Source organism: Triticum aestivum, chromosome 7A (genome assembly GCF_018294505.1).
Source record: "Triticum aestivum cultivar Chinese Spring chromosome 7A, IWGSC CS RefSeq v2.1, whole genome shotgun sequence".
Taxonomy (NCBI): domain Eukaryota; kingdom Viridiplantae; phylum Streptophyta; class Magnoliopsida; order Poales; family Poaceae; genus Triticum; species Triticum aestivum.
The window spans coordinates 167,633,819-167,660,565 of NC_057812.1; the positions used below are offsets into that span (position 1 = coordinate 167,633,819).

General features: G+C 45.3%; 3 protein-coding genes across 3 annotated transcripts; all 3 read right to left on the reverse strand.

The window, feature by feature from the left end:
• Positions 1-1,376: 1,376 nt before the first annotated feature.
• LOC123152595 (uncharacterized) lies at positions 1,377-2,120 on the reverse strand. The gene has a single exon (XM_044572100.1). It carries the CDS (start codon positions 2,020-2,022, stop codon positions 1,774-1,776), a length of 249 nt encoding a protein of 82 aa, XP_044428035.1. The 5' UTR covers positions 2,023-2,120; the 3' UTR covers positions 1,377-1,773.
• Positions 2,121-9,727: 7,607 nt separating this feature from the next.
• On the reverse strand, positions 9,728-17,806 carry LOC123150073 (pentatricopeptide repeat-containing protein At3g61520, mitochondrial). The gene is made up of 3 exons (XM_044569864.1): positions 13,812-17,806; positions 10,275-10,702; positions 9,728-10,115 (listed from the first exon to the last, which is right to left on the reverse strand). Exon 1 carries the CDS (start codon positions 17,438-17,440, stop codon positions 15,911-15,913), a length of 1,530 nt encoding a protein of 509 aa, XP_044425799.1. The 5' UTR covers positions 17,441-17,806; the 3' UTR covers positions 9,728-10,115; positions 10,275-10,702; positions 13,812-15,910.
• A 2,475-nt stretch (positions 17,807-20,281) lies between these two features.
• LOC123149651 (potassium channel KOR1) lies at positions 20,282-26,372 on the reverse strand. The gene is made up of 14 exons (XM_044569352.1): positions 25,974-26,372; positions 25,415-25,639; positions 24,539-24,602; positions 24,004-24,343; positions 23,599-23,894; positions 23,411-23,491; positions 23,211-23,309; positions 22,363-22,584; positions 22,078-22,266; positions 21,910-21,985; positions 21,498-21,792; positions 21,284-21,405; positions 20,900-21,203; positions 20,282-20,659 (listed from the first exon to the last, which is right to left on the reverse strand). The coding sequence occupies exons 1-13, from the start codon at positions 26,264-26,266 to the stop codon at positions 20,956-20,958; spliced, it is 2,550 nt and encodes an 849-aa protein (XP_044425287.1). The 5' UTR covers positions 26,267-26,372; the 3' UTR covers positions 20,282-20,659; positions 20,900-20,955.
• Positions 26,373-26,747: the final 375 nt, after the last annotated feature.

Sequence of the window (26,747 nt, forward strand, 5' to 3'; positions counted from 1 at the left end):
TACCCACTTAAAATTTTCCCTAAATAAGAAACATTTTTTATACACGTTGAACATTTTTTAAACACATGACTAACATTTTTTTCAAAGAAATATTTGTTATGTGAACTTTTTTTCATACACATTCTACATTTTTGTATATATCAGGAATATTTCTAATACATACATTTAACAATTTTGTATTACAATATTAACATTTTTAATACATATTTTTAAGTCTATTTCTTGCATACACATTGTACATTTTTTTATACATCATGAATATTATTTATATACATGTTTAATATATATTTTAATACATGATTAACATTTTTTACACAGTTTTTATGTCTAATGTTTTGTATAAACAATTGTACACTTTTTGTATCATCGGGAATATTTTTTAAATACGTTATTTCCATACAGATTGTACATTTTTATATACATCAGAAACATTTTTGTATACACATGTAACATTTTGAAGATACATGATTAGCATTTGTTTTCAATTCTATATGTGAAGTGATTTTTAAATGGATATATCTAAAAATATAAGCAAAATAAAAACAAAATAGTAAAACAAGAAAAGAAAAAAGGTGAGGAAAGAAAAGCTAGAGGCCTGTGACCCGGGCTGGGCCGACCCATTCCGGGCGGCTGCTTGTAGCGAGGCTTCCCTATGTCTCGCTATACGCGAGACGAGGGCGCTCCGTGTGTCATGGCGCAGTAGCAAACTGCATGTGCGCACACACAGGGAAAAAAAACAATCTTGCTAGATACATAAAACCGATCTCACATCGAGGCATCTCTAATTGAATTCTCAGAAATTCCTTTGAGTCGGATTTTTTGCCCGCGCCATCCGTCCAGACGTATAGAGGGGGTTTGAAGAGTCCGGCTGTAGACGGTCTAAATTGAAACACCGGCCGCCGACAGAAAGATGAGAATTGATGGCTGAGGTGAGGCCGGCAGCTGCTATCGTGGAACTGAGGCCATGCTGGCGTCCAGCGGGAGATCGAACTGGCCCGGGTGAGCACCGCCTACGACTTGTGTTCGCCGCCAGCCAAACAAGCCGAGAGAGAAGGACAAAATGGAGCCGAGGTGCCCAATTACTTCCGAGAAACGGTTGACGCCACCGTAGGCATACACGTGGCGTCGTGAAAAGTTCTGCCTTTTGGCCTCATGAGGCCACGAGTGACGCACGCGAATGTCAGCTTCCACTTCCACGCAAGTGCAATGAAGGTCTCTGTAAGAAGAAAAACACTTCCAGGCATGCGTGAACGGTGAACAGGTGACACGTTTTTGTTGATCCACGAACCCAAATCAGAGCACATAACTTTCTTTTTTTGTTTGAGTTAGAGTACATAACTGTGCTTTGTTAAGATTTGACAAATTATCACAAAGCATATATAATATGTATCACTTTATAGAGAAAGGTATATACATGTGTTGCTGGTACACTTTCGCAGCTTGCCTATGTTTTATTCAAAAACAAAAAGATCCTACCAAGTATACGAGTATGTTTTCTTCTGTACAAATCAACACCCGGCGAAAGCGAAAACCACGCGCGGGCAACGAAAAAATCTCCAAGAAACCAACCAACGAATTCAACCAATCAAACCATGTCGACCGCCGGCGGCTAGTCGGCCGGCCTAGCTAGCTAGGGAAAAAGAACATGCGCACACTGTGAGCCCGCCATCGCCGCCCGGGCTGGTCCGTCAAAAACAAGCTTGAACCCGAGAGAGGAGGGAGGGAGGGGGTGGTCGTGGAGGACGGCCGGGTCTCGCCGCCCGGCCTCGGCCTCTACGGCGGGCAGGGGACGTTGGGGCTGTTGGTGGTGCAGGAGGCGCCTGGCCCGCCCAGCCGCTGCGTGTACAGCCGCCGGAGCGCCTGGGCCATGGTCGCCGACGCGCCCGGCAGCGGGGTCCCTCCGGCGGCCGCCCAGTCGGCGCCGCCCAGCGGCCGCGCCGCCTCGCCGAGGACCGCCAGAAGCAGCAGCGCCGCCACGAGCACCGGCACGGCGAGCCTCATCGTCCTCCTCGCGACGGCCATCGATCCCGTCAACCTTGGCTTCCTTCTTCTCCCTTTAGAACAAGCTTGTAGGGGGCTGCACGACGCTGGGTTTTGGCAATGTCGTCGAGATGTAATTCTTCGACGAGGTGGTAGTAGCTTGGAATGAACGGGCGGCGCCTATATATAACGCAGGCAGGGGAGAAGAGGCGGTCGATGGAGCTAGCGAGGCGTGGAGACTAGGCAGGAAGTTGCATGCCGGTTACGTGCGGCGACCTGGCTTTCGCGCGTCCGTCCCGTTTGATGAAAAGTCAATATGCGCGCGGCACGCAGGGCCGGCGAGCGCGCGCGGTCGGTATCGGGCATTCCCTCGTAGAATTCCATCGTCGAAACGAAAGCGATCCGTTCTTCTTCCTACCCCGCGGTGCGTTCGTGCGCGCGCGCGCGCATGGAGAGGTAGCAAACTGCGCGCGCACGAAGAAGCGTCGAAGGCACGAGCGTGTCGCACGTCTTGACCAGAGCATGATGCATGGGAACAAATGCGTACAATGTACCTGTTGCCTGCAGCAAAAATACATTTATATTTTTCTTGTAACAAACTTCCTTCTGTACAAATTCATCTGTACATATATGTTTTTTTAGGGGAGCTCCATATATGTTAACATACGTGGAAATGTGGTTTACTTTGACCAGGGAAACGCCTTGGGGGCCAAGGCACTAGGCAGGGGTCTAGTTTGACCTAGCGTTCAACAGGGACTGTGCGTACTTAATTTAGGGAGAAGCTTAATTTAGTTTGTCGTCGACACTGTGTAGTACTGGGGTCGTCTCCGATACGTGCCTGTCAACTGATACGGTCAAAACATTTGAATTCCGTCCTGAACTTGGCCTGAATTCTCAATGTTTATCCGGAGTCGATCCCACCCTAGCCAATTTCCAAGAAACTGCTCAAAACCTTGCCACCGTCTGTTACCATGCTCGCACCTTTTTCGAAGCATCTTACATAGTAGGAGTACGTGTGATAATTGTTAAGCTGCTCAAGCTACCTAGCTTGCAGGAGCAAAACTCGCATCTGTTAGTTGTGAGAGTTGAAACCGGCGGCCAGAGTTGAGGAGCGACACGGTTTCGGGCAAATGGCAAATTACATTCCTGCGTGCGTATGGTGCCACCGTGGAGATCTCCTAGTTGAAAAACACCGTACGTGTGTCGTGTGGCCGTGATTATTTTTTTGTATTTGCAGTTACCTATAATGCAGTACGTAAAAACTATATTACTGCTCTTTTCTTATCATTAACAAGTGATGGTGTCGATCCAACTTTGTCAAGACCCACGACCAGTTGAGAGGAAGAGATTGTGACTTGTAAAACTCTGTGTCCGACGCGCGTGAGCATGCGCCATGAATTTGCTGCACGGCCGGCCGTCTTTGACCTGCGGTGGAGTAGGTCGGAGGCAGGAAAAACACGACCAAGCTGTCTCAACTTCGGGGATCATCAGAGGAACTCTACCGCGGCCGGGAGAATTTTCTCTTCTCCCGAGGTAACTGTAGCAATCAATCAAATAATTGTACATCCTGGATGAGACAAGACTACGTAGTACGGTTGGGCCGGCCGGGCTCGATTCCAGCTTTGATGGAAGGGTGCTTTGGAGTGTCAATTCTTCATCACCGCCCTGCGCGACAGGTAACATGCTACTGGTCGCGTAACTACTTGCTGGTTGAATGCAAGTGCAACAGCGGCACTGCCTCGACTCAGCTGCTGAACACGGCCGGCGACGACCCAGCCAGAACATGGCATGGTTTAACTCAATCTCATCTCGGTTTGTGTTGTGTTGCTCCCTTGTCCCTCTCTCTGTGGTAGAAATTGCCGAGATCGCTTTTACCCGAGGCGTGAGAATGTGATTTCCCTATCGCCGACCACAGAAGGTTTTTTTCAAAATTAGAATAGCCCTAGACTTTTCCATGACTACATGTATGGTTTCCGCTGACTTCACATTGACTTTCGGTCGTACTACTAGAAGAAAACAGTAGGCAGGAGCAGGTCAGCATGGATACATCAAATTCATGGCTGTCGTCAACTGACTGACACCACCGGCACCCTCCGCTTCCTGTTCAATCAACACATGAGCGACATCAGTTCCAGCATTTTCTGAGAATGTTGCTCGGGACCATGGTTCATCACACCATTCATCCTCCAAGTTCAAGACCGTTTCCTGGGATATGTATGCGCAAATCTTCTTGCACTGTATAACTACAAGGTAGGTGTCATCAACGGAAGCATTTACATCATAAACGAGGCAATTATGTACGTACGCCTCTTGCCATCAAAATATTCGAGCTGGGTCATTACCATGCTGCCAAACCTGACGCACAACTGCTCCTAGTACTTGTTAGGTCTGCTTTCAAGACTTTGGAACAGCAGGTGCCGCACTAGCATGGACCTGACGTAGGCAATCAACACAAGCGCTCCATTCTCTTTGACCTCTCGCGAACGAGTTTGAAAAATCATTGCGCGATCCATGGATCAGTCGATATGGCGTCGTAGAATTCCATCAAAACGAACCATGCATGCATCCGTCGTCTCCTTGACGGCCAGGTAATGTGATGGCACAATTTTGTGTGCCATGGCGCGCGGTACGGTAACAAACTGCATGCGCCGCCTCGCAGGGGCGAACAAAGGTCGAAGGCAGAAGCGTGCCGTGTTGACCAGAGCAAGCGCTATATACATCCATGGCAAAGTGCCGGTGAGCTCGCGCAGCGGCCGGCCGTTTCGGTCAGCCGGCAGACCGGTTAGTTGGACCAAGCTCGCCGGCACGCGCGGTGCCGGTGCGAGCTCGTGAGTTCCGACGAGTGATGACAATGTAGTAGGAGTGTACGTGCTATATTTCCTTAAGATTAAGAAACAAAATCTTTTTTTTCATCCCTAAAAAGCTTCATTTCTGTTAAATTTTCTCATTCAAGATTTCAAAGTACCCTTACGAAGCGTATGGCTCCATACTACATATTTCAATCGCTCGTCCGGAGGGGCAACGAAAGCACTCCAGCTACGAGGAAGAATTATTATTATTATTATTATTATTATTATTATTATTATCAAGAGAGAGGAAATGGGGTTTGACCAGGAAAACGCCTTGAGAGCCAAGGCAGATTTGGGGTCTAGCTAGCTACTAACTCCATGGAGATCGATGGAGACGTACTTAATTAGGCCGGAAAGCTTTGCTTCGCCATCGGTTATGCGTGCTCCGGTCGTCCGTGACACGTACAGCTCCACTGTTACGGTCAAAATCAAAGCTCAGGAATTCCCTTTCCCTGCGCGCGCGCGCGTCGCGTTGCATGGAATTTTCAAGCATGCACGCACGCACGCATGCATTCAGCTCCGTCCTTGTAGTACCACGAACTTGGCCTGAATTTTCACGATCGACCGCACGAGCGGCGTGCTCGTCCAAAGTCAAAACCCTAGCTAACTTCCAAGAAAATGCTCAAAACTTGGCAAAAAGTTGGTTATGGGGTCACATTTTTCGCAGTGTCTTACGTGTGATAAGCCGCTCCGTCACTACTCCACATGGCTTGCACGAGCAAAACTCCACTTAGACGTAGTGTTTCTTATTTGGAATGCGCCGGAGTTCAAGGGCGACACGATATCTGGTAGTAAGTGGCATTAGCTACTGTTTGCCAGCTGACTCTGGTCTAAACTTTTGTCTTCACCACCATAGCTCAATATTTGACCCCATAGCTAAGGCCAAGAATGTGCTACAACTGCAATTTATTTTCCATGCTAAATGTAAATTTGGGTTTGATGATGTGCAAGCTCAGGTGGCTGAGATTCATGAGAATTTTCGGTGCCGTTCTGCTAGCATAACCATATTTAAAGAATTGTTATGCTTGCATGTTGGCAGCACAAGAGCAACCTACGACCATTTCCTGGGAGAGGAGATCGTGACTTGTAAAACTCTCGGTCGGAAGCGCGTGATATGCCATGCCATGCCATGGATTTCAACGCTCCGAGAGAATGCTGCTCCGCTGATCATCTTGACTCGCCGTTGCCGATGCAGTAGGTCGCAGGCAGGAACACGGACCAAGTTGGCCTCAACCAACTTGGCCTTGGCGAGATGTAGAATTCTACTGCAACTTGAAGCATTTTTCTTCCGAGAAAACACTAGAGTGTACAGCAGCAATCGATCAAGCGACCTGGAGTCAATTGCCCTGGATGAGACGGCACTGTGACTGTGTCACTGTTACTGGTGACCGGACCAAGTTCCGGCTTCAAGGACGGGCAGCAATATTTAAGCAGTGATGATAGCATGTGAACAATGCAGGTTAGCCATGGACTCAGTACTAGTCTTGCTTACTACTAGTTGAATTCTTCGTCACAATCACGACTCAGTACCATGCACCCGCTTAAGAGCTAGTCTAGTAGAGCCCTCAAACCTTTAAACCCCTAAAAATAACTGTTTTTTTACAGTCTAGCCAACCGCGCGAAGCTTATGGATCAGAGGAGAGGGTCGAAGATGGGGCGACTCACCATCTACCGGAACCGCGCTCTCGGACACGAGCATTTGATGCAAGACTACTTCGCGGAGGTACCTACATACCCTCCTCGTCTCTTCCGCAGAAGGTACCGAATGCGTCGTAGTTTGTTTGTGAAGATTGTCACCGATTGTGAGGCCGCCTCCGATTACTTTAAACGTCGCAGATCCGCCGACGGTATCATGGGGTTTAGTGCATATCAAAAGATATCGGCGGCAATGTGGGTACTCGCTTATGGCATACCCGCGGATTATACCGACGAGTCCGTCCGTAGGTTTGCCAAGTTGGTCATCCGGTTGTATGGTGAGCAGTATCTTCGGGCACCAAACGAGGAAGATACAAAGAGATTAATGGAAATGAATGAAAAAAAGGGATGGCCGGGGATGCTTGGTAGTCTTGATTGCATGCATTGGAGGTGGAAAAATTGCCCAAAGGCATGGCACGGAATGTATTGCAGTAAAAGCCATGATGCTATCATTGTGCTTGAGGCCGTAGCATCGGAGGACACATGGATTTGGCATGCATTCTTTGGGTTGCCGGGAACACTCAATGATATCAATGTCCTCAATAGATCTCCTTTGTTCAAAAGATTAATTTCTGGGGATGCTTCAACATGCAACTACAAAATCATGGACAATGAGTACTCAATGGGATACCATCTCACCGATGGCATCTATCCCGAATGGGCAACTCTTGTGAAGTCCATCAAGGAGAAAAATGGGGTGCCCTTAACAAGAAAAGAGGCTCATTTCACCAAGGCACAAGAGGCAGACCGCAAGGATATTGAGAGAGCTTTCGGTGTTTTGCAAGCAAGGTTTGCCATAGTTCGGGTCCAGCTCAGTTTTGGGACAAAAAAACCTTGGTGAACATCATGAAATGTTGTGTGATTCTACACAACATGATCCTAAAGGATGAGAGAGGGTTAAACCTGTTTCTATGACAATGTTGGTACCCGTGTGCAACCGGAAAGAAACCCTTCTCGCATACATGCTTTTCTTCAAGCACATCGTGAGATTGAGGATGCAACCTCTCATGGTCGGCTCCGGGATGATCTAGTAGAGCACCACTGGCAGTTGGATGGACGGTGCATTGGCCCATGATGTATCTTTGTTTTACTTTTATATGTCCTATTTGATTCGAACAATTATTGTAATTTGCTCAAACATTGTTGTAATAATTTGAATGATTATTGTTTTATCCGGTGGTGTAATAATAACTAGAATGATTATTGTTTTATGTCAAATGTGATGGAATTTGTGATATGTCATATGATGAAATGTGATGAAATGTGTGATATGTGAAATGATAGATTTAAAGGTTGGGGTTGAGGCAAAGACTAGAACCCTCAAACCCAATCCTTAAAGCAGTTTAAGGGTTGGGTTTGAGGGTTCTAATCTTTGCCCCTGTTTTTCAACCCTTAAAAGTGCCAAAAACTAGCACTTCTTAACCCTTAAAACTGCTTTAAGGGTTTGAGGGTTTGAGGGTTCTACTAGACATGCTCTAAGAGCATCTCTAGCAGACCCCGCATAACGCTCGGCTCGCAAAAATTCCGGCGAGTATGAGGGCTCGGGCCAATTTTGCGGCCAGAACAGAGCCCGCATACTCGCCCGGCCCGCAAAAACTTTTGCCGCAGCCCGCAAACCGCACTCCCCGAGCACTATAAGTGCGGTTTCGCGACCCTTTTGCGGGTCCAAACCCTATCCCCCTGCCGCCGCGAGCCACCCAATTCCTCTTTCTCCTCTCCCAATTTCTCGCCGCCGGCGACCCTCCGCCCCGCCTCCAGCCGCCATGTGGGGGCGAATGTGGAGCTCCGGACGCGGCTCCGGCAGCCGATCCGGGCGTGAGAGGGACCCGGAGCGCAAGCGGCGCGTCCGGTCCGACGGCGCGAGGAAGCGCGGCGCGCGGAGGTGGACGAATCACGGGCTTTCGCCGCCGGCGAGCTTCGACCGCCGCGAGACGGTGGAGTACGACCGTCGGGGCGCGCCGTTCTCCTCCGCGCGGTTTTCGTACACCGGATCCTCCGCCGCCGCCGCCGCCGCGGGCTTCCTCCCCGTGAAGAGGGAGTGGTCAGACGAGGAGGAGGAGCCGGAGCCGCAGGCGCCGTTCCCCTTCGTGCCAGTGAAGGAGGAGCCCGAGGACCCCGCTCCGCTCGGCCGCCACGGAATCGTCGGGCCTGAGGACTTCGTCGCGGAGTTCGACGTCGTCGCCGCCATCGCCGATTGGAGCGTGCGCGAGGAGGAGGAGCGCCGGCGCCACGCCGAGGAGCTTAAAGCCCTCGAGTGGCGGCAAGCGGTCGCCGCCAACCTCGCCGCCAAGGAGAAGGCCGAGGAGTGGCGCCGCATCCGTGCGGAGCAGGCAGAGAAGTTCATCGATCTCTGCAGCTCCGGCGAGGACGAGTGAGCGTCCGGCTCCTCCACGGCGTCGTCCGGTTGCCGCGACCTCACCGCCGTTACCCCCTAGTACTAGTTTAATGTAGTATGTAGTATAACTATGCTTATAGTTTGATGAACTATGTACTATGCGATGAATAATGTAGTATGTGTGATGAACTGTGTTTGCGCAATTTCTTCCGCGAAAGAAGTTTTTCAAATTATGCAGGTTTAGATACGGGTTCTGCTTGGACGCGTATGTTTTTGACCCGCAAAAGCGATTTTCGTGAATCCGCAAACGCGTTTTGCGAGTCGTATTTTTACGGGGTCTGCTAGAGTTGCTCTAACACTGCTCCTGCATTTCAGCAATGATATCATGTGAACAATACAGGTTTGGAGGTAATGCAAAAAATTACAGGCATTTCTATTTATTTACTGAAGGCGTGAAAACAACTTTTCTTTACCACCGACTAAAAACAACAGATTACCAAAATCAGGCTGGGAGCAACTAGAATAGAATCTGGGCTTGTGGTAGAAGAATAGAAAAACTGACTCTGGGCCGTCAGATCAAACATGGTTGGTACAGATCAAGTTTGAGGGATCTAAGGCCACTTATTATACATTTTATGAAAACCCCCCTGGTACAATTAGATGTAAAACATGAGCTTTCACAGTAACCACCTCAAAGTTTCTCATATTGAGTCGTTGTGCCCTTGTTAGTACAACCAATTTCGAACTTCAGTGTTAAAAGCTTTTGTGTCTCGTCTTTACTCAGCAAAATTTATGCTTGCCAAATTACCAATACCCTCGAACTTAAGTTCACCTTCCTCAGCCATATACATTTTAAAGATGTGTGCACTGCCATAATCTGAAGCATACCATTTTTTCCACAATCAAAGGAGCTCAAGTTTACTCTCAGTTTGGATACAAATAGCAAGTTGATTCAGAGAAGCATTACCCCACAACCTCCAGTCACGAATGGGTAGCTTAGCACACAAGTAGACACATATAGTAGCCTCTACGAATAAAAGAAAGAGTAAAAGTACAAAAGGCTTGGCTTAGCTCCTCAATTTCACACAGGATTCTCATAGGGTAACCAAACCATGACATTGAGCTTTCAGAACCGGCAGTTTCATCAACCATGCAAACTATTTCCACAACGTGGGTACCTCTTGACTCTTGAGATATTGACTGTTTCTTTTTCAGTGTACTGAAATCAGCAACGAGAAGAATTGGGGAATTAATCTCTGCAAAATGAGGTAGCATCATTGATATCTTGATTTTAAACACTATTGACCGATTCGACGGCTGCAAACCTTTTTTTAGCAAAACAACATCAAAACAAGGATTACAGAATATTAGGCACATCAAGATATTCTTGCCTTTCATACACAGTTTGTTCTCACCTGATAGTGTTGGTGCACAGTTTGCGATCATTGGAACCATGGGCTCTCCTAATGGTGATGTTGCACTACTGATCTCTTCCATTACTAGATCCTGGGATGAGAATTGCAAAGTCAGAAAGGAGATCATCTTTCGCATGTGAGATGTCGAGCACATGGACCAGAACAAGGGCACAACTTATGGCAAGAGTTCTAATGTAGTTTAGGCATAGAAAATAATTGCTGCATCATAATAATCGAGGTAAACAAGTTGGCATTGCGAAGACCAAAGATAACGAGAGTGCAAAAGAATCCAGAAGATGCAAGAAAAACAGAAGGTATGTTTGTTTAACATATTCATCCAGCCATGTCCTGCTTTTTGTTCCAGGAAATGGCCGTTCCAGATGAAACAATGAGTCCTTCTGAGTTAGGACCTCTTCCGTTAGGAGCATCTGGTTCATTAATCGGGAAAGAAAATGTTAGTACCAATTACCAAATCAGTAGAGAAGGTTAAAGAGAGTACAAGGTGTGACCATTTGAATTTGATTCATCGGTTTGCATAATAAAATTGTGTAATATAATTAGTTGCACAAATATTCAAAACAACTTGTACATTTGGCCATTTCTTTACCAGATTCCATGTTCTGTTTCTGACACTAACCATGCTTCATAGCATCACAGGGTATTAATATTTTCTATGGTGATAAATTTTGACTATGATTACCAATAGTAATTCGGTTTACATTTGTCTAATTAGTTGTTCCTCTTTTCGTTCCTTGCATTAAACTATAATTAAAAGGCTCAAATGTATTTCATCTTCTTTGTGCTGCACCTCCCTCTCCCTCTGCTCACTCACCTGCTAATCTCCTCGCACCGGTTGCTGCTAATCTTCCAATGGTTGATGTTTGTTAGCTAGTTAAATGGCTCGCTTTTTTCCTAATGGCCCATTAGGTAGAGGTTAGCTATGCACGTAGTGGTGCTCATGGCCTCACTGCTTAGCAGGCTTTCCTTTGGGTCATTAGCTAGCTATGCTATGCACGTGGTGGTTAATTTGGCAGAAAGAATCCTTGTCCTCTTTTTGATTTCCTTGCTGTCATCAAATTGACCGACGAAAAACTCTTGCCTCTGCTTAAAATAAAGCCTAGTCATCAAATTCCACAAGTAATGGATCGACAACATATTTGTTTTGACTTTTGTACAACAACAACAACAATACATTGAACGATCTGAGCTATATATAGATGTTGAGGAATAAAGATGATATATACTTGCTTCTGTTCTGTCGCTGGAGCAGGCACGCAGCAAGTGATAGCAGAATATTTGAATGGCTGCTACACAGGCCAGGTGCTCTGCTGCTAGTTAAGCTACAGCAGGTCAGGGCTAGCCACAAACCGAAACCGAGTGGACGAGCGTGGCGGCGAGGAGTGAGGCTGCGATACAATCATTGTACTATCCTTGGCTACAGGTGATAGTAGAAAGAATATGCAGCAGCATTTTTATTCACAAATTTGTCATGATTAGTTGTTTTGGTGCCATTAGTGAACAAATAGACACTAAACTTTTCAAAAACCAGTGAAGTGCTAAATACTGCAAGTGTGTAATAAATTTCAGTCTTGTACTGACAAGCACTTGACTTTTCAAGTACTTAAACAGGTAGATGAGATTATTCCATTCTCATGTACAGTTACAGCAAGTTAACAAAGTTTCACCATACCGAATTGCTTGAAAATCTAGTGTAAGCAAAATCTAGCAAGCCGACTGGGAATAAGAAAAAATACCCATAGATCCAACTTGAAGATACTTACCCACTGAATGATCTTTTATTCCCAAAAAGGGTACTCCAGTCTATTAGTTCTTTATGTTTTTTTCATCTACATTCCATCACATGTGCGAGGGGTCTCCAGCGGTCATGGAAATAATCAAGTGTGATTTTCTTATTGCAGCAACTAGAATTGGTCAGAATTAAAGTTTTCTATAATTTCATATAATGGATCATGTTTAATAAGGTGAGCACCAAAGATCAAGATTCCTATACGATGTAACAAGAAAAAGGGTCATATAGCTGCTTGTACTATTTTCCTAATTTCATCTAAATTGACAGAACCAATATGGAGCATGGTAAACCTGCATTCCTGAAGACTCGAGGGACACTATGTTTCTTCTCTGCCGTAAGCAGATGTTGGAGGTTAGATGGGGCAACAAATGGTAGATCGAGGAGCCACCTGTGGAGAATGGCTGGACAGGGTAAGACAAATGGTAGATCAAGGTTGTCCTCTAGACGCCGGAGAACGATACCTGGGGATTTTCTCGGGCAGCGTCGCGGCGCAGCAGAAGAGAGGTTCGCCCGGGCAGACCGGCCGCCGGCGACGAGATGTCCAGGATTCATCGGGGCGGAGATGGACCAGTGCCTCCAGTGGCCAAGATCTACACCGCCGTCGTCGTTCGCGAGCTATATGGGGACGGGCTCGCCATTAGGGCCACTAGGGTTGGAGATTTTTTGAGCCTCAGCCGCCGCTGCTCGCATTGGAAGGAAGTAGAAGGGGATGACCGCTCCAGAAAAGGCGAGGAGATAGAAAGCAAAATAACTAGAAATGAGGGGCTATTTTGCAAAGAACAGCGCACAGATCTTCCCGTAGAATATGGGCCGTCCATGTTCGATCCGACGCTCCAGGATGCTTTTTTCTATTTTTCTACCAGAATCCTGTTTTCTATTGTAGTTGTTCCCAATCAGGCTAGACATGGACTTGCCAACTCTGTTTCTGCTGGCCGGTTTGAAGAACATGGCTTCTATTGACTTCCCCATGACTTCCGGTAATAGATAGAGGAAACAATAAGACACGAGCAAGTCAGCATACATGGCTGTCATCAACTGACAGAGAGTGTGCCACCGGCAGCCTCTGCTTCTCTTCAATCTACACCTGAACCTCTCTTCCTGTCTGAATGCACGCCGTCTGCTACTACTTCCAGTGGAGTTAACAAACTCTCCCCATTTTTTACGCGATCTACCGCACTTCACTAGCATGAATTTCCAACATCTGAACATAAGGTGCAAGTAACTTATCACCGCAGACAGAATAGCTATGTAATTATAAAGCTAGTGTTATCGGCAGATATTCACATTTTGCTCGAGGCAATTATGCATAAGGTTATTAAGACGTTGAGATCAGTAATATATTGTTTAAGTGAGATGTCCACGTGGGTCTTTGTTAAGGCTGCAGAAGTCTGTTAACTTGTACCATAAGTAACACAGCTCTGGAAAAAGTCATGCTTCGAGGTTTAAAAAATTAACACCAATGGATCACTTCTCTTGCTAGCCTCCTTCAGTTTCATGTTTGTACGGCACTTGCTACTACAAATGTCTTAAAAGTAAGCCTAGCATCAGTAGGAGCTCAAATCGTACTGTAATAATGATGTTCACAAGCTCTGGGTAGCAGTTGCATATCAGGTTTGGTAGTATGATTAGGAACTCAAGTATGAACCATCATGTTAAACAAGTCTATCTCTGCTACGTGCATTTGCCAGCAAAATCAGAACTGACCAGGTGGACATGAATTCAGTTACCTCTTTATCATGATGATGCAGCACAGCGCAGTGCACCTCCTGGGGGGTGCAATTTAGTGATTGTCGATCCATCAGCATCGCAGCTGTATCCATCTATGATGTCCTCCCTCTGTTTTCAGCAAAGATTCATTGCAAGTCCCAAGAACATACGAAATTGACAAGCAAGGATGGTACAGGGATGAGGTATGGTGAAAAGAGCAGCAAATTTTTCCAACTGAACCCTGCAAGGCATCAAAGTTAAGATGTTTTCAACTAGTACCATTTTTGAACTGGCAGCATTTCTTTTTGTCTCGGCCATGTAGTAATTGTTAGCCATATGCATCAGACGCAAGACGCAACCTCGCTGATGCTATCTATTACATGAACATAATGGCAACAAACCGAAAATTTAGAGCTTGATCGAATATCTAAGATTTCAAATGCAAAGCCACAATCAGTGAACTAACAGGCATATTATTTCTGGAAAGATGAGGATGTTAAATATGGATTGTCTTACCACATGACCATACATATGTTGCTGTAACAAGTAGACAGTCCCTCCTCCACCATCAGGCAGATTTAATACACATACAATTTCTACCACAGTGAAAATGAGGTAAACTAACTGTCATGGGTTTGATAATCTGTCAGAATTCACTAGAGTACCAGCACATATAAAATTACGCTGATTAATTGCAGTGTTCCAAGATAAGTTGTGCTGTAAAATGGTGAATATGCAATTCCGAATAATTTCAAACGCACTTAGATTCTTCAAATCAAGATTTATACAGTTGTCAAGAAATCTGCGCATACATGTTTTTACCATTAGAACTCAATGATAGTGCAAACGTAGAATAAGTCATGTTGCAGATAATCTCTTCACTCATAATAAATATAAGATGGTAATATAGCCAATGCAAAGAGGCTTTCTTCTTTACAGAATCTCACCCTTACACGCTCACGTTTTTTATCTTTCCCAAGTGCAACGATCACCTTTATCTGCTGAAGAAGAAGGTGATTACTTGATATATATACATACAGATGGTTGCATGACAACCATGTGCTGCTGTATGCCCCCTACTATCTATTAAGCAGTTGAGTGCTGAAGTGATTAGGTTGTAAATGTGCAATGTATCGACTTCTGCGTTCTTCAGTTGTAACGCAGGTGCCGGCAAACACCAGAGAAAGGAACTGATGAGCCCCTGACCAAACAGTGCCCTGATTACCACAGAAAAACTTGGGCAGCTGTCACAAATCACATATGTGATGAATGAGACCCTACAGAATTCAGTATGGCCTATAACTGAATGTACTGCTGGCTGTCTATGATTGCAGGGTGCAAACAATTCTGATCACAGGGGCAACCGTTATATTAGGTCAGCCAGACTTCAGGAGCTGGTTTTCTAGCCAATGCAGCTCTTCCCATCACAAATTACACCTTGGTATTGCTATTCTTGATTAATCTGAAGCAAAACTCATGGCTCCCTCCTTTGAGCAAAACCCTTGGTGTCGACTAAGCATATTCTTATCAATTTATCCTCTTGGGTGCCACATTGTCCCATTGCTGCATAAAATCCTTTCATCTTTCTGTTTCAGCAATGACGGGTCAGCCATTCCATAAGAATATCAATGGCCACGTAATCTGGAGTCCACCTCTCTTCCATCATACGATCCATCGATTCAAAGGCCTTTTCAGGCATATTCTATATCACGAAGTCTCTTCAACAATAATTATCTGATGAGAATAAGAGACTCATTTGATGTAGATGGCTTCATGTCAAGAATGTGTTGCTGCCTGTTACACTACTATCTACTGACCAGCTGAGCACTGATATAACTGCTTTCTGCACTCCTCAATAATGGCGCTCATGGATGCAAACACCAGAAAAAGGAACTGATGAGTACCCAACCAACAGTGTCATGACTAGTAATGACTGAAAAACATAACCAGTTGTCACCGTAAGCCACGACTGAGATTGCAGAGTGCAGACAATTCTCATCAGCTCTGACCTTCCCATCACAAATTCCACCTAGGTATTGTAACTGCTGATTAAGCTGAAGCAAAATTCATGCCTACATAATTTGAGAAAGACTAATTCATTGTGCCAACAAGCATATTCTTATGTAGTTGTCCTTTTCGGTGCCGTACACCCCACTTGCTGCATAAAATTATTTAATCTATTTGTTTCACCAATGCCAGGCAGCCATTCAAGGAGAACTTCAATGGTCAAGGAATCAGGAGTGCACCTCTCTTCCCTCATCCTGTCCATCAGTTCAAAGGCCTTCTCGGGCATATTCTTAACGCGAAGTCCCTTCAGCAATGCATTGAAGGTTGTTACGTCTGCGGGCACATGCTTCTCGCTCATCCAATCAAACAGTTTAATTGCTAAACTAGCATTTCTGCTCTTGCAGAGAAAGTCGATCAGAATATTGTATATCACAGTGTTGGGCTGAACACCAGATTCATCCATAGACCAGAAAATCTGCAACGCCTCATCTATTTTACCAGCTTTGCAATATCCATGTATAAGTGTACCAAAGGTGACCACAGAAGGCCGGCAACCATCATCGATCATTTTCCCCATCAATTCATCCACAGCCAAGAAATCTCCTGCTTTGCACGAACCAGACAACAAGGTAGTGTAGGTGTACACATCTGGCCGGAGACCAGCTTCCTTCATCTTCCCAAGCCACTCATGAGCCTCACACAGTCTGTCCTCCTTATAAAACCCACCAATCAAAATATTGTATGCTTTTGCATCCAGCTGAAAGCCTGCCTTCTTCATCGACGACGCCATTGAGCAAGCATCCTGCAACCGCCCTGCTTGTGCCAATCCCAATATCATGATGAAATACATGGTTTTCTTTGGTGGTTGCCCTTCTTCTGTCATCTCATGGAACAACTTCATGGCTACGTCCACATTTTTAGTGCGGAGCAAAGCCTGAACCAGAGTGCTGTAGGTCACCGCATTGCCCCTGGCTTCAAGCCAAATTGTTCTTTTCTCCCTGAAGAACTCCAGCGCAGCCCAAACCCTCCCTGCCCGGCACAAGGCGGCCACAATCATGTTCAGAGTGAAGACATCCGGTGACAGGCCCTCCCTCTCCATCCTCCCAACCACCTCGCATGCCATGGCAACATTCCCCGCACGGCAAAATGCATCGGCCAAGCAATTGTAAGTAAATGTGTCGGGTGCATGTCCATGCACACTCCTCATCCGCTCCTCCACAAATGTCACGGCCTCTTGGACCCTCCCACTCTTGCACAACCCGTTCACCACCGTGTTCACAGTGACGACATCCGGGCGCACGTCCGAGTCTGAACCAGACATTCCATCGAGCATCCTGAGGGCGTCCTCCACGCGGCCAGATTTGCAGAGGCCATTGACAAGTATGCCGTAGGTGACGGCGTCAGGCCTGACAGCGGCGGCCCGCATGGAGTAGAAGAGCTGGGTCATTCTCGGCAGGTCTCGGGCTCGAGCGAGCGGGGCCAAGAGTTTGTTGAAAACAGAAGTGTCTGGCGGCGGGGCGCCAGCGGCCAGGGAGGCACAGAGGAAGCCGGCGGCTTGGACGGGAGAGGAGGGCGACGCGCGAGGATCTTGGATAAGAGGGCGGAGAGGACGGGCGCGGAGGGGGGCGGGAGGCGGTGGCATGAGGGGAGGGAGAGGAGGAGCGCGAATGAGGCGGGCGTGAGGGCGTGGGAGGGCGCGGCGAGGGTGGAGTAGAGCTCGGCGGAGAGGGAGGGCGTGTCGCGGAGGAGGGAGAGGGCGGAGGCGGAAGGGGTGGGCGCGGAGAGGAGATCGTCGAGGACGGAGGCGGCGGTCGGGGTGGGAGCGGGTGGGAAGGCGGCGGAGGAGGAGAGGCGGTGCTGTGCTCGCAGACGAGGGAGCGCCGCCGCGAGACGCCTGGCTGCGCACATTGTTGGAGGCGGAAGCGCCGGGACGGAAGGGGAGGAGGCGGCGGGGCGGTGAACTGCCGGTGAGCTCGCCCGGGGGTGGAGAAGGGAAAGGGACGAGGTGTCGACCGGCGGCGATGGTTACTCAGAATGGGCTGGACTGTTGGGCTATTTAGATAAGGCGAAAGGCTTTCATGCAATCCGGCCCAAAATGGATCAAGACCGGTACCTCATTTCCTTCCAATCTCCAATCTCCAGAGAGAATCGACCTCTTCTTCCCCATTTGCTCAAAAAAAAAACAATTTGCTCAAAGAAAAAAAGACCTGTTCTTCCCCGCCGGCCGCTATTCGACCGGAGATCCCCTACCTGTTCTCCACGCCTTACAAGTCTCCCTATGGCATGCCTCCTCTCCCCAACCAAGGAAAACATCTCCACCAAAGAAGGGGGAAGCTATACTGAATTGAACAAGGCAAAATCACTAATTAAAGAGTACTTGTTGCAAAGAACACTCCATTTTCCAGATCACGACAAGTGGCGTACATGCAGCGCGCCACTTGTTGCAACCTGGGAGTTTTCCTTTTTTTCGTAGATCCGTTTATTCAAAACGTTTTATCTTTTAAACCGTGCGTCCAAATCTTGAACCGTTTTCACTATTGGATTCCTCACGTCGAGATCTTCAAAACTAGATCCCATATTGATAGGTTTTGACGAACTTTTTTTCACGAAAAAAATCAAACGAAAAAAATCGGGTGAAAAAACCGAAACCGGGAGCACGGTTTTTTCCCTTTTCGAAAGAGGCACGCCCGTGACTCTCGCGAAATCACGCCCGTGCCTCTCCTGAAAGCAAAACCGTGACTCTCGTGGAAGGAAAAAAAACAGAAAACGTGTTTTTTCTTCCGTTTCTGAGAGGCACGTCCGTGACTCTCGCGAAAGCACACCCGTGCCTCTCACGGAAGCAAAACCGTGACTCTCGCGAAAGAAAAAAGCCAGAAAACGCGTATTTTTTCCCTTTCTGAGTGGCACGGCCGTGACTCTCACGAAAGCACAACCGTGCCTCTCGCGAAAGCAAAACAGTGACTCTTGCGAAAGGGAAAAAACAGAAAACGCGTTTTGTTTTTCCCTTTTCGAGAGGCACGGCCGTAACTCTCGCGAAAGAAGAAAAACAGAAAACACGTTTTTTTCGTTTCCGAAAGGCACGGTCGTGACTCTCGCTAAAGCACAACCGTGCCTTGCGTGGGAAAAAACCGTGACTTTCGCGAAGAAAGAAAAAAGAAAATGCGTTTTTTTTCGCGCAATTTTTTTTTTGAATTTTTTTCTGGTCGAAAAGCTAAGGAAGACCGGGGAAAAACCAAAACGTCAAAAAAATCCGGAAAAAACCGTTTAAAAAGCCGAAAATGCGTGCGGAAAAATAAAAAAACAAAATCTAGAGAGAACGTCCAGAGCGCGACACGTGACGAATGGCTGAGAGCCAAGTGGCGCTGATCGTTACGAGGCTCCCAAAGGAGCGCTCGTTAACTAGTTGCTCCCTGAACAAGGACACCTCGGTTAGACAGTTTTTTTTCTACCTCGTCAAAGGGCGGTGAGCTCCCGCAATGCATTAAGAAAAAGATAGTTGCTCCAGTTAATTAGGGGAAACATATATACTTAAAAATGTCAACTAGAAAAACCGGACAAAAAATCATGGACGCTGATATCTGCCACATGTGTGGCAAGAAAGGAGGGGGACCGAACGTCCCTATAGTAAAAGATTACCACATCACCGCGTGCATGTATGTGGGAATCTTTTTAAGTTTTCAGTGTTTAAAATGTTCTATCTTTTAAATGAAAAATGCAAATGAAAATCTGTTTTCACCATTAAATCCGTCGCGACGAGATCTTCGAAACTAGATTTCATATCGGTATGTTTTGATGACAATTTTTTTATTAAAAGTTGTCATGTCTATTACACATAAATTATCATGGTGTTTACGCTGAAGTTGTCATAATATGTTTTAACTATCTTTTCTTTTATGTTTAAAGTAAATTTTGACATATTATAGAACAAAAAATTAAGAAACAAAACTTGGCATGATGAATTATTAAATTTTGTCATGATCCATGAAATAATTTTGACATGATTCATAATTAAAAAGAAATATGTCATCAATTACTTTAAAAATGCCTAATCAATGATTCAAATTTGCCATGAACCATAAAATAAGTTTGGCATGGTGAATTGCTTAAATTTATCATGATATATGCACTAAAATTTGCCATGGTCTATATAAAAAATAATGTTCACTGACAAAAACTAGATTTGCCATGGTCAAAATATTAAAATTGCCATGATCTACAAACAAAAATTGATGATCTATAAACTAAATTGCCATGATGAATTACTAAAAATTGCCATGATCCATGAATTAAATTTTCCGTGGTTAATTACTAAAAATTTCCATGGTCAATTAATAAAAATTGCCATAAAAAGTTGTTGAAATATAATGGTAGCTTTAAATCTAGAAGAAAAAACTAGACGAAACATGTCATGGCAACATTAGTGTAAACGCTATGGCAACTTTAGTGTAAACATCATGGCAACTTTTTGTCCAAAACAAAGTCGTCAAATCAATATGGGATCTAGTTTTGAAGATCTCATCGAGACGGATTTAATGATGAAACCATACAAGACACGGTTAATTAAGGTGGCAAAGACCGCACAACTAGCACTCAAGAAATCATACGAGCCGAATACAAGGATGCCTAGGCCCAAGACTATCATCCAACCATGTCGACCTCTGCAGCCTGAAGAACAAGCCACAACCAGATGCGCACTCGCGCCTAACCAAGACAGTTACCATCTGTGTGCAGTGTGCTGTAGCAAACCGGGATGTCTGAGCAGACGCTCCATTGTAACTGATGGACCTCCTCTTTGCTACACGGCCTGCCGGTGCCACGCTTTGCATCCATGGCAATAGCATGATGTTGTTCCAAGCCTCTCCTGCAAAGCGTGGTCCAAGAGGGATCAAAACACTAGCTCAACTTCAGAGTGGAATCAATTTGTGGACAACTTCGTTCACATTCCATTTCAGCGCCGCATCTTATTTCCATTGAACTATAATATGTACAACGTCGATAATTATAGTTCGGTCGTTTTCTTGCTTATGTATCTATGTACATTGCCACAACACCAGTATAGCAGAAAGTCGGTGAAAAACAGGTTACTAGTCTTCATGATTACCTGACAGAAAAGTTGCAACTTTCTTCTTCTTATTTCACTTGGCCTTCTACTCGCTCTCACATGTCCTCGTCTCCAACAAGATAGAGCTTCTGCCCATCAATTACCATGTCCACTTCCTGAACCGCTGCGCCATCCTCACAGAGCAAGCGCAGGCGTGAGCCGGACAAACCCAGCTTCTCCTGGGCTGACCTGATGAGTTCATTCATAGTGTGAGGAATCCACAGCATCACCCCCTCTTTTCGCTTGGCATCAATATTCAACGGATGGCAAGGGAACACGGAGCACAGTCGTTGATGTATTTTATCTGCCAGCAAAAGATTTATTTTGTCATAAACGAACAATGCGCAGGTGATTTCACAGAGGTTTCAAGGCTTCTCAACTTGCCTCTCACTTTTTCGCCTCGTGTGGGGAACTTGGAGAGCTCCTCGGTTTTTGCCTCTTCCAGAAGCACTATAAGAGGCTTACTCCCGGACTTGCGCCCTTCGTCCAGCGGAGTAGTACCGCGTCTGCATACATGGCCGTTCAATGAAATTATTATACTCTTGGTGGTTTGAAGCTTGATAGCATAGATAAAGGATGAAGTATTGTTTGGTGGTACCTGTCTGTTACAAGCACACTTGCACCAGCGTCTACCAACAACTTCGCCATTATATACAAGCCCTCTGAAGCGGCTATGTGGAGAGGATGCCGGTGGTCGTAGTCTTTCGAGTTTGGGTCGGCACCGTAAGCTAGAGCCCCCCGAATGAAATCAGTCTCTCTCTTTGATACAGCCATGCAGAGATGGATACCGGCATTCTCGAGGTTCAGCTTGGCTCCTTTGGAAAAGAGCAATGAGGCCACTCTATCATGCCCCCGCTTCACTGCCTCTAGTAAGGGTGTGTTCCCAAAATTATCTGTTATTCAGCAAAGATCGAGTGCATAAAAATGTGTTATCATATAACTAACTATACAAGTGTATATGCAAGAATTTGGAAATGGCCACAGGGATGCATTTCACTGAGTGAGCATACCGGTACAGTTGATATCAACGCCCTCATGGATAAGGAACTGCGCAACTTCTTCATAACCTTTGGAAGCTGCAAGATGCTGTGACGATGATGATGGTTATGGTTATATCAGGCATGCAATATTTTATTATTTAGGGTTTAACCAGATAGCAAATCCTTAGCAATTCATACCAAAGGAGACCGCCCATCATAATCAGTGTTCTTTGGATCGACTCCAGCTCGGATTAAGTCTGTCAGCTGATTAAGCTCACCGTGGAAAGCGGCTGTGTTCACTCTTAAGGTCAGCTCTTCCTCTTGTTTCCCTATATGGAATTTGATATCTGGTCCTATTTGTTTGACTCGTAGGCCGTATTCATTGCTCTGCAGTCCGACATCATCAAGAAAAGAATGCACTATCCATGAATACTGGAATTAAATAAAATAATTACTGACATGGTGGTTATTTGTACTGTTTACCTCAGTAAGATTGCTCAAAAGTTTTCTTCCATCAGCGAAATAAATCCCCAATATGTATGTCAATGACTCTTTATCCAACCGTAAGAGCCTGCAAAGTTCACAAACACGAATATTGTAGGGCTGTGGAACGTTGCAAAGAATAGCAATTTCTCCAAAAGAGTTCCCTTGCTCAAACATTAAACTGGCCTCCTCTTGACCATCTTTGCCAATGCCAACTCCTTCCTGAACAACAAGAGCATAAGACCATGTTTCAGGCAAGTGGGTACACCTGCACCCATTAACTTGGAAACCATTCTCTGGCACTAGAAATGTACCAACAAAAAGAAGAAGTCCAAATTAATGTAGCTGTAGTGCGTAGTCAGTATGACACAATGTTACACAAGATACTGTAGTAAAAATCAACAGTGTATTGAAATACGAAGATCTTCGTATGGTGGTGCCAAATACATGTGATATATAACAAGTTGGTATCCTTTTTTTGCGCTTTATTTCTCAAGACACATATGACCATGCAATTTTGTGGGTAATCATATATGTGTGGATTTCCTATGCTCCTTAGATATATCCCACTACTATTCTCCATGAGTTCTTGCTCTGACATTCACATACTTTATGTTTCTACACTATGTACTCTCTCTGATGAACCGATGCATACTTCGCTTGTACTAATTTATCCCTATGCATATTAAGCATTGAAATTGACTTGATGATTAAGCGATAGTTGAATCCAGGACCCACTGACCAAATTCCAGGCAATGGGTCACTGTAGATTATGCTTTACTATTTAGTGTGTAAACTGGGGATGTGTTACAGTGAATCCGATGGAAATATGTGAATCTCAAACTCACTAGTGCACCCTGACAGACAAAGTATAACTGATCAACTACACTTCCTTGCTCCAAAACAACTTCTTCTGGTAAGTAGAACTCTTCTTGCAGCCTGGCAACCTGCAAGGAGTAAAGAGCACAAGAGAGAATTATTGGAAAAGTTCATACAATTATAAAATAGATCAACATGTATAATTTGTTCAAACAAAAAGAATACTCACAATCTGTTGAAGGAATTCTGCTGAACATCCTTTGAACAGCGGTGTCCTTTCAATATATGGCATGTACAGTGTTTGTGAAATCTGCAAAGGCAACACAATGTATGATACATCTTCAAAGACTCACAATAGAAGAAGTTTTCAAACTGTATTTGGAATAATGGCAAGATATCTAAAATATAAATCATCACCTTTGCACGAATAGAAATTGGAATATCCCGAAGAACAGAGGCTTCAGTGCGGCTGCTTTCATACTGCAACCTCAAATGACCCTTGATCTGTTCTCTGATGTCCTTTCCAAGTTTATGTCTGTTCATATACATGATAGCTTCTTTCATTTTATCCCTGAATCGCTCGGTTGCCGAGCCTTTCACAACAATTGCAGTCATGTTACCGATGAGATAAGCTCCAAGAACCATACCAAAGGAAACATATATCATGACAAATATCATTTCCCTTAGATTTACAGCATGAATGTCACCATAGCCTGCAAAGGAAAAAGAATATCATATAAATTTAAAATACCAGACTATGTTTCTACAAAGATAGTTGCGGAAAGTGGAAATTATTTGTTTAAGCATGAGACCAAAACTTACCAACAGTTGTCATGGTGACGATGGCAAAGTACATTGATGTAATATAACGTGTGGTTAGATCAATATCCCTGAAATGAGAATAGCTATAGTCTCCTAACTGCAAACTCCCTATCCATGTACATCCTTCCATTGATTCAGGAAGTGTTGTTGCCAGGTAATAGAAGATGCAAGCTGCCGTGTGTGTAAAATAGAGCTCCACAACTATGAGTTTCACTATTCTTGTGAACAGGTAATTAACACGAATGTCCTTTTCCAAATCCCTAAAAAACTGTGTAACTTTCTGAGTTCTTGTCATGCGAATCCACAATAAGTATCGTACTTCTTCTTTACGTCCACAAGCCTGTTAGAGTTCATTATATGAAAACGAGATCAGATAAGGTAAATATAACTACTTCCTCTGTAAACTAATACAAGAGTGTTTAGATAACTAAAGTGGTGATCTAAACGCTCTTATATTAGTTTACGGAGGGAGTACATCATAAGCTCCACACTGTATGTGAAATCACTGAAAATAACCGGGGAGCAAAAGAATGACCTTATAGATAACATCCCAAGGGAAGCAACCAAGTAAATCGAAGATGAAGCTTGATTTGCAATATCTGGATTCATAAAGCAGAGAAATCATGGTTACATGTGTAGTCAGAGAACATATATCGTAAAGTACAAACTGTTGGATGTAATCCTGTAGTAGAGAGTTTTTTCTTGCTTGTGTTGTGTCTGAGTAGCTTGTGGTGTATAGTCTGAGAAAGAGTTCTTGAGCATATTGGGTTTGAGCTAGAAAATCACCGAGTCTGAATCATATACAAGTACAAATGTTCCTATATGTCTGAGTTGGATAATAATAAAACAGTTCATGAGCTGTGCATATGCATAAACAAAGGTTGCATGGTCTTCAAATAATAAGGAGAAAAGGAAGAGCATGGGTTAAGCACTGCAAAATTGGAGGAATATTGTTCTCGTCTTTGTATTCATGTGCTTGAGCAAAAAGCCAACACAGATGCCTGAGCAGAGACCCTCTTACATTTTTCCTCTCTCGAACAATTATCTAAATGTGCGTCATTGTGTGTTAGATGAAACTCTCATATATATATTTTTTGTGCGAATGAAAAACTCTCGTATCATTGCAAGGATAAATTCTGAAAATACAGCTTGCAAATGCCCCTCTGGGAAAGAGTTTTCATGGAGCAACATTAAAATAACTGAGAGCCACAACACATTTCTTTTAGAATCCATCTGTTTTAATGACTGGTGTTTTCCATTCGTTTTAGTGAGTGGTGTTCATCTAAGGACGAGAAGCAAATATCTGCAGTACTAGGAACGTAGGGTGCGAATATTAGGCAATAATGCAGTGCTGCAGTTCAAGTTCCAATTATTATAGGTATTATTCGAACATGTAAGACAGGAATGTTACCGGATGGCGATAGAGGTCGGATTGTATATGATGCAGAATGTGTCTGAGTCACGGTAGGCCACAAGAAACCTCAGAACAATATCAATAAGGAAGGCAATCTGGCCAACCATGTCCAAGAGGAAGAGGTTCCAAGGCAGCCCCCTGAAGAACCCAAATTCCAAGGGTGTAAGGAAGGAACTAAATGCTGCCCAAAACACTATGAACCTTGTCCATATCCGATACCACCTGCAGAGACGCCACCCAAAACAAAACCACGAACCAGTAAATTAGCTGCATTCCCGTCGATATATACAGCTTAAACTGAAACAATTTGAGTTGTTCGTCCTTTTCTAGAACTGGTTCAAACATGCATGAGAGAAATGTGAACCAAGATTCTCCAAGGCTTGAAGCCTGCAACATTCAACTTTTAATGTTCTGATTTGCAGCCACATAATTTGTTTTCCAAATACTCCAGTGCGAACCACACATGGACTGAAGAGAAAGAGCCATGGCGGTGAAATTTGCGGAAGAGGAAGGGACGGGCGGAGGATCGGTGGCGTGGCAGGGAAGTGGTACGTACTCGTTGTTGGGGTGGACGATGTGGCTGCGGAGGAACCCGCCCTCTCCGTCGTCGGCGAGGCGGCTGAGGGAGCGGGGCGGGGGAGCGCGGCTGCTCCGCGACGACTTCAGCCGGTCGGGCAGCACGTCCACCTGGTACTCCTTCTCCGCCTCCTCTTCCTCCTCCCCCACCCTCCGATTGAGCCCCAGCCACCTCCCCATTTGCACGGCATGAACACATCTCCGAATGCCAGTGAGTGATGAGCTCGATCGATCGAGCCCCCGCGCCGCCGGCTGGCCAGTTTCTGTGAACATCGGATGTCTTGTCGCATGGATCAGTCCGAATCGCTGATATTATCGCCGATTCCCTTTTTTCGCGGCTTTAGGGCTCTTTGGTTTGCAGGACCCAAGAGGCAACACGAAAAACATAGGAATGCATGTGTCAAACACAAAACTATTCCCTCCGTCCCATAATATAAGAACGTTGTTGACACATTTTCTCTTTAAGACAAGATTTATCAAAAGGTGTGATGCATTCTTCTGCCTTTTTATTGTATAAACCACAGTTTGCCTTATGATGAGTGGAAAGCGTCAGCGTTGCGCGAGGCCGTGGGCCTGGGTCTTCTTCCTTGGTGCCTCTGACTTGTCCGCCGCCTTGGCCAATGCCAGTGCTCCTGATTGCCGGTCGTCAGGGCCAAGGGCGGTTGTGAGGCCGTAGCGGCGCAAGCAACAACCAGCATCGACATATATCGAGGAGCTCTTGATGTTGAGCTTGCACTGGCGTCACCATTTTGGT

Bases quoted from the DNA above. Each gene is read 5' to 3' on its own strand.
- LOC123149651 (XM_044569352.1), bottom strand. From the start codon at position 26,266: ATGTTCACAGAAACTGGCCAGCCGGCGGCGCGGGGGCTCGATCGATCG. The intron at 22,267-22,362 runs GTAAACAGTACA...GTCGGACTGCAG, and splicing joins TTTTGAGCAATCTTACTGAG to AGCAATGAATACGGCCTACG. The intron at 21,793-21,909 runs GTATGCTCACTC...GCTGAATAACAG, and splicing joins CGTTGATATCAACTGTACCG to ATAATTTTGGGAACACACCC.
- LOC123152595 (XM_044572100.1), bottom strand. From the start codon at position 2,022: ATGGCCGTCGCGAGGAGGACGATGAGGCTCGCCGTGCCGGTGCTCGTG.
- LOC123150073 (XM_044569864.1), bottom strand. From the start codon at position 17,440: ATGCCACCGCCTCCCGCCCCCCTCCGCGCCCGTCCTCTCCGCCCTCTT.